The 7,178-nt window shown below is 56.2% G+C and overlaps 1 protein-coding gene across 1 annotated transcript in view; it reads right to left on the reverse strand.

Moving 5' to 3' along the window:
• Positions 1 to 3,093: 3,093 nt before the first annotated feature.
• Positions 3,094 to 7,178, reverse strand: part of LOC103807543 (kinesin-like protein KIF21B) — a gene marked incomplete at its 5' end in the record, with an annotated part of 14,165 nt that continues 10,080 nt past the window's right edge. The window contains 5 exons of the mRNA XM_009080276.1: positions 3,094 to 3,148; positions 4,354 to 4,553; positions 5,043 to 5,213; positions 5,908 to 6,025; positions 6,544 to 6,708. Of these exons, the coding sequence (XP_009078524.1) occupies positions 3,094 to 3,148; positions 4,354 to 4,553; positions 5,043 to 5,213; positions 5,908 to 6,025; positions 6,544 to 6,708 (709 nt within the window). The remainder of the gene's footprint in view (positions 3,149 to 4,353; positions 4,554 to 5,042; positions 5,214 to 5,907; positions 6,026 to 6,543; positions 6,709 to 7,178) is intronic.

The raw sequence follows: 7,178 nt of genomic DNA on the forward strand, positions 1-7,178 counted from the left end.
AAACTGACAGTGTGGCTCAGAGCTTCCCAAGCCCTACTGTGCCAGGGGAGCAGGGTCCAGCCCAGGTCAGCTCCCCAGCCTCAAGCTAGGGGCTCTAGGGCTACCCTGGTTTATGTTCAGTGCTTGGGACAGGATCTAGACTCAACTATGCTTTGGGGATGAAAAAATCAAGTGTCACACACAAGAACCAGCTTCTCAAAGACCACCTCCAGCCTGAGCAGAGGCTGCCCCCCAGCTGCAGCAGGCTCTGGAAAATGGGGGCTAGGACCAGCCCATTCCAGTGATGTGCTTGCACAGACATTTCCCAGACAAGGACATCACTGCATCCACAGAGAATATCCATGAGAGCAGAGGCAGGAATACAGGCTGATCTGAGCAGGAGGAGGCAAGAAGAGGGACACAGGGGTGGCTCAGACATACAGCAAGGTGGGAGAGAGGCCACGTGTCCCCAGGATGAATTCAAGTGTCAAAACCACAACAATAACAATAATTAAGAGGGGAAAAAAATCTTACAGCACAAACTCCCCACCCCATCCCTAATATGAAACCCAATGACAACAGCACCCAGCTTGCATGGTGAGGTAGGTAAACCAGATCAACATCCAAGAAACATGCTCTTGCAGGGGAAATACCAACCCACAGGGGTACTAAGATACACACACACACACACAGACACACAGAGCTATGGGATCACAGACACCCTTCATTTCGAAGACCCCCACCTTGGGACGCAAGTGCTGCAGTACCACCTCCCTCCCTGTGCAGGCTGCAGAAACCTTGAAGCCTCTCAGCATACTGCTGGATGTAGCAGGGAAGGATGCTCAGCATCATCCAGGACTGGCCACTCAGCCCTCGAATACTGAACAGGCACCTGCAGCCTGCACACAGGAAGAAACTGGTGGTGAAAGGCAAGGGAGGTCCAATCTCAGGCCCTCCAGAGCCCCCTGCACCAATGGCAGCAGGGAGCAGCAGATTTCAGGGCAGGCACTGGCAGATCTCAGTGCAGACATCAGTGCACAAGGGACATCTGGCTACAGCCAAACACCCCTACCATAGCGACCCCCATACAAACACACCCTCTGGCCAAGCAAAGGTTAAACTAGTTGAGGAATGAGTGGGAAAACCCTCTCCAAGACAGCCTTGGGGTGAATGACACCTCCTCTAGACTCCATGTCTGTGTGCTACTGGGCCAGTGAGGTGCCCCATGCATTTTTGGCTGCCCCCAATCCCACAGGGCACAGAGGATGGATGGGCTCTGCACCTCAATACAGTTACTGGTCCTGGCTGTGCAGGGCTTGGTCACGACCACAGGGGACCAGTGACTGTCCTGGGCAGGGTCACACATACGCCATACACCCTCCACCAAGGCAAGCCAGTAGGATGGACTTTTCCCCCCAAAATAGCAAACACCCCCCCCGCATCAAATCAATAGTTAGTCCTGTCTCTCATGACAGAGAGGAATCCCTACACTCCAGCTAGGATATTTAGTACAAGGGCTGACGGCAAATGACCTGGGGCTGGTCCAGGTGTCACCATGGTTGCTGAGAGCAGAGAGGAAACAGTCTGTGCTTTACAGGGCAGGTCCTGGAGCCCCTGGCCCCCCGGCTCAGCGCTGATGGGATCACATGGAGAAATCCTTAAATTTGAGTTCAAGTCCTGCGTCTTCTGCGACAGAGGGGAAGGGAGAGCATGTGAGGCAAGGACACCCATCCTGGGGTCTCCTTGGCCATCCCATGAGAGCCCTGCATGGCCCAGGGCTGGACAGAAGGGGATAGTCCAACAGGCCACAGGGGAGACAGAGGAAAGATCCAGTGTTAGACTAGGGCCTTGCCAGCCCCTTGCACAGGAGAGGGAGGAAGGAGCCTGGAGAAGGCGAGTCCTTGGGGAAACATTCCTAAATGGAGCCCACAGCCTCTCACAGAGATGAGACTGTGTAAGATTGTCCTTTGAGCATGGGGGGAATCAGGGGAATTGTGCGAGACCAGTGTGTGCAACCACCTCCTCACCCTACTCCATGCCTTGCTGGGCTCTCTCCAGGATCTGCCCAGATCCACAGGGGCTGGCAGCCCAACCTAAGCTAGCCCCAACCCAGGCAGAGGGCCAAGGGCAGAGCCTGGGGCAAGGGAAGGACAGACAGCTTGCAGCTCCCAGGGATGGCAAAACAAGATGGGCCAGAGCAGCAAGGATGTCAAATACAGCCTTGGCCTTTTTGCCCTGTAACCTCCATTCTTGGTTCATTTCTCCAACTCAAGGAGGTTAATGTCCTGCAGGAACCCACCACAAACCGTTGCTGAGAGCCAGTGTCCAGAGCAGAGCTAAACAGCCCTTCCCTTCCCGTTGCAGAGCCAAATGGGCACGTGGGACAGCCCAGAGCCATGTCAAGTTCAACATGTTTTTTAAGCTATAAACCCAGTTTCCAATGGGTTTGGAGAACACTGAAGGGAACTGCAGCAGGTTTGTCTGGAATTTGACTGACAGAGATCTTCCCAAGCTTGTTGTACCTCCCAAGATGGCACATGGCAAACAAGCTCAGAGGTGCACACCTCCAAGGGCTGGGGACAGGTAGACAGAGGATGGAGAAGGATGGGAGTACCTGGAAATCCTTCTGCAACCCCCCAAGTAAGCAATCCTCTGTGCTGTGGTCCTGACCACCAGACACCAAATGTCCTTGAGGCTGTGGAGAAAGATTCCTGCAGGAACCAGCTCCAGGGCAGCATATCACCATGGAGGCCACATGAGCCCACGGGGGCAGGAAGGAACTGGGTGTCTCTGAGAAGTTGCCAAGGAGCTCTGACCCCCAGAAGTTCTTACAACAGTGCGGGTGAGAAGAGAGACAAAACATTTCCTGGTCAGTGGAAAACCATCAAGAAACCTCAGCAGGAGGGAAGGTAGAGCTGGTGCACCACGGAGCTGCCTCTTCACAGGACCTGGCAGCATTCAAAGTACCAGATGCGGCATCGTTTATCCCGCTGGGTCAGGCACAAAGAAATCCCTGTCCTGGGCTGAGCTCCTGTAGATGACCAAGTCCTGACGGCAGGGAAAGGCACCCCGACCTTCGCCCTCCTCCCACGCCTTCCAGTCTTTTTGCAGTTCCTAGTTCGACCCCGCGGGCAACCTCCTCCCACTCCAGAGCTTCACTGTCAAGTCGCTGAGGAACAAAGGTGAGAGGGACGGCATGACCCTGGGGTCAGGGAAGGAGACCTGCACACACTGGACAGAGGCACCGCGAGGGGACACCGCCCCCCCCCAGCATGGCAGCATGCAGCCCACAGAGCTTCCAGGCCCTCTTCCCTTGGCAGGAGGCTGCCCGATGCATTCTGGGGAGCAGGCAGGCCCAGTGGGGCTCAGCCTCCAGCTCACTCTACTGGCAGCAGCTGGGGACGATGGAAAATAGTGACCTCCAGGGCTGACCCCACACCAGGACTCCTGCCCCCCTCAAATGAGCTCTGACTAGGTCCCAGCAGTGACACCCAGGGAGCTGCTCTGTCCCCCCAGGGCATGGGAGGATTTGGGAGTGGCTGTTGACTCCCACCCCGCTATCCATGCAAAGGTGTGGGCAGACCACAACTTCCATGGAGTTGCCACAGTAGACATGGGCTCTTGGCAAGGAAGAAAACCCAAAAAGCGAACAAAACCAAGGCAGGGGTATGGCTGGGACAAGGGGGCAAGTCTCTTCTAGCAAAAGCTTTATCAAGTGGGGAAAAACGCAAAATAGTTTCATACCGTGAAGAAGCAGCTCAGACCAGAGAGAAAGAGGAAAAAAGAGAGAAGCAAAAGCAACAGTGAAAGGGACAGAGGGAGGGGGAGCTGGAGAGAAAAGGGAAGGAGAGACAGAAGAGTGCATGAGCAAGAGAGTCAAAGAGCAGGAGGGTCAAGGCAGACTAGTAGCACGGCCCTTTATGGCAAGGACGCGTCGTGGAAGGCAAGGGGTGAGCCCAGGCACGTAATTCCATAACTTTACCCGGCAGTCGCTGTGGCACAGATGGGAGGTGGAGAGGAGGAGAGACAGAGAGAGACAGAGAAAAAGAAAGGGAGAAAAGGGACATGGTCGAAAAGAGGGTATCAGAGTCTTGCTGCCAAAGAGCTCCCCAAGAGCAGCAGAGGATGCCCAGACCCAGGGGAGAGGGGTCCCTGTGGGGGGGGATAACGCAGGGCATCACCAGAGCATGGGCAGGGGACAGCTGGGGACAGCTCTTGGCACTGCAGTGGGCAGGCTATGGTGGGCAAGAGGACATAAAGGAGCAGAGGTACTAGAAAGCTGTGACTCCCCCCTTCCCTCCCTCCCTGCTCCTTGTTCATCCAGCACACACCCACCCTCCGGGAAGCTGTGGGGGCAGAAAGCTTGGGGCTCACCTGGAGGCAGTAAAGATGTGCTTTGAGTTGGTGCAGATGGCGTTGATGGGGCTATCATGCCCCTTGATCTCCCCAACAGGGGTGAAGGTGTCCACATTCCAGACTTTGATGACGCCTCCTCGGCAGGCACTCAGCACCATGGGGCGGCCAGGGATGAAGGCCAGGGCACAGACCCAGTCTTTGTGGGCATTGGGGATTTGCTGTATGGGCAGAGAGCAGAGGCTGTGACCAACCTTATCTGCAGCATCACCAGCAGCCTAACGTACCCAGCCTGCGTGACTGGGTCCTCACTGTCTCAGGTCCTCACTGGTGCCCCAGGGCTGACTGGGATCATGGGACTGGTGATGTTCAGTTAGGAGCCAAGGGAATGGACTCAAAAGTCAGGGCTTGGTTTGTCTCCTGGGCAGGAGACATCGGTCCTGAATTCAGAGTGGAACACAACCCCCTGCACTGCCACTGATGTTACAGCCTGTCTGCTGGGAAGCTGGGAATCCTGAATGTCCCACAGCACAAACTATGGGGGTACAGCACGCCCGCACGGCCCAGGCCCAGGAGGGCCCTCCCTGGTAAGCTCTGTGCAGTACACTGGCACTAGGTCCCTGGACAAGGGTCCTCCCAGGCCCCAGCAGCAGCACCCTCTGCCCCACGTCACCGCAGGACCCGTGCTGTGCTCCTGCTCCCCTCCAGACCTGGATAAGTTCCTGCTGCTCCAGATCCCACTTCTTTATGCCATTGTCCCTGGAGCCGCTGAAGAGAACATCTCCCTGGATGGCCAGGCACTCGATGCCATCATAGTGAGGGGGCTCGAAGTTGTGAGTGGGGCCAATATTGCCCACCATGCCCTCCGTGATCTCGAACATCTGGGGAAGAGCAGCGTGTGAGAGACCTCACTGGGGACAGAGCTAGCCCTCCTCTCCTGTGGAGCTTGTCCACCACCCTCAGTGTTCTTGGCTCAGGGCACTCAGAGTGATGCTGGAAAGGGGAGGGAGCATTGGACATTGGAGGGTTTTTGGGGCTGAGAGTCCTGCCATCACCAGAGGAGATCTGTCACTAAGGACAGTCCCACTCTGTTGCATTTCACTCCTAGTGAGCCTTTACACCTGCCACGAGCCAAGCTAACAGCTGGGTGGGATCATGTCTCACTCACCATCTCACCATCCCTTCTCAATTCCCAGGTGCCAACTCTAATTCAACCTGCTAAAAGCTGAAAGTAAGGGACAGGCTCCTGCTGTGCTGGAGCTGTGACCGAGTGGGCACAAGGCATCTGGATTGGGGGGGAGAATCAAGCAGAACAGGGCAAGCTGTTCATCTGGGTCAGCCATCACATGCAAGTCCCAGCCACAAAGTTCAAGATAAATGCAAATCCTTCTCTGAAGGTGCATTGTGGACCAAGCAAAAGGCAAGATTTGGGAAGAGGAGGTAAGTGAAAACCTCATATGCAGAGGTGCAAACAGAATCTGGGCTCAGCTTTCGGGAGAGAAGAGACCTCAAGGGTTGCCAGCATCTGGGCTTCCCTAGGGGACACAGGGCACTGCTCCCTAGGGAGTAAAGTACCTTAACGTAGTGATCTTTGGAGCCTGTGACCACCAGGTCGTGGTTGCTTGCTGTCTGGTTCACTGTGAGACACATCACTGGCCCGATGTGGCCACTCAGCTTCCCCACGGGCTGCAACCTGGGTTCAAGGGGACACATCAGCTCCCTCCTGCCTGCTGGAGCAACTCCAAGGGCCACTTCTAGGAAGAGACCCACCCCCTGCCCTGGAGCCCCTCAGTAGGGGTTGTTCCCTTTGGGAGATTGTGGGCAGGGAGACTCCATTCCCAGTGATGCTGGGGAAAGAAGGCAGCCTCAGGGTGTGCCAACATCTGGCTACAGCAATTCTGTAGCACAGGGCTGCAGACCAGTGTCCACCGGGCAGCTAGGGGAACAAGGGTAAAACCAGGGGGCACTGCCACTCATCCCACTTGTCTTTCATTTTCTCCTAAGCTCTGCCCAGCTCAGAGACAAACCCCCCATGCCAAGTAGCTCCAATGCTGCTCATCAACCCTTGGGTCCTGAAAGTCCTTATTCAGGCAATTTCCATTGCTAAGAAGGCTTTCACTTTCCCTGGAGGAGTCATTTCAGGCCCCTCTGAGCAGCCAGGGTCCATCTGGCAGCTGTGAGCTGTCCTGCCCACCCCAGCACTCCCATCACCTGCTCAGCTCCCAGACGCGGACGGAGTTCCCAGCAGCAGCGTAGAGCGTGGTGCCCGTGGGGTTGAGTGCGATCTGGTTGATCTGGTGCTCCCCCTGCACACTGGTGACAGTGCGGGTGGTGGTCCCAGCACATGCATCTCCAGAGATCACCTGTCCAGAAGATCTAAGGGAGAGAGAGGTCAGGAAGGAGGATGAGTGGAGACCAAGCCCACTGCGAATGGCAGGGGGCTGCTGGCTCCACGCTGGCTCAGATGGGTCCCGCACCAGGGAAGGGCCTTGGAAGTACTCCGGTCTCTCTGACCACAATGGGACCAACAAGACCAGTGCTCAGCTGGCAGAAGCAGCCAAAGATGTCAGGTCTGTGCATGACACAGAGCAACCTGCCCTGGCTTCCATCTGGGGGCCACTCTGCTCTCCTCTCATTCCTCTCTGCTTCCCAAAGGAAGAGCTGGTGAGTGCTGGCAGCCAGCACAGGGAAGCAGAGGTCTTGGGCTCTGCACCAAGGGAAAAGCATCTTCAGGCCAAGGCAAATGAGCTGAGGCTGGATGGCGAAAGGAGCTCTGTGCTGGAGCAAGTGGATGATGCTGGCCCACCATACTCTCCTAATGTTTGACCCCTACCCCAGGCTGGCAG

Source organism: Acanthisitta chloris, unplaced genomic scaffold (assembly GCF_000695815.1).
Source record: "Acanthisitta chloris isolate BGI_N310 unplaced genomic scaffold, ASM69581v1 scaffold19598, whole genome shotgun sequence".
In the NCBI taxonomy this organism is placed as follows: domain Eukaryota; kingdom Metazoa; phylum Chordata; class Aves; order Passeriformes; family Acanthisittidae; genus Acanthisitta; species Acanthisitta chloris.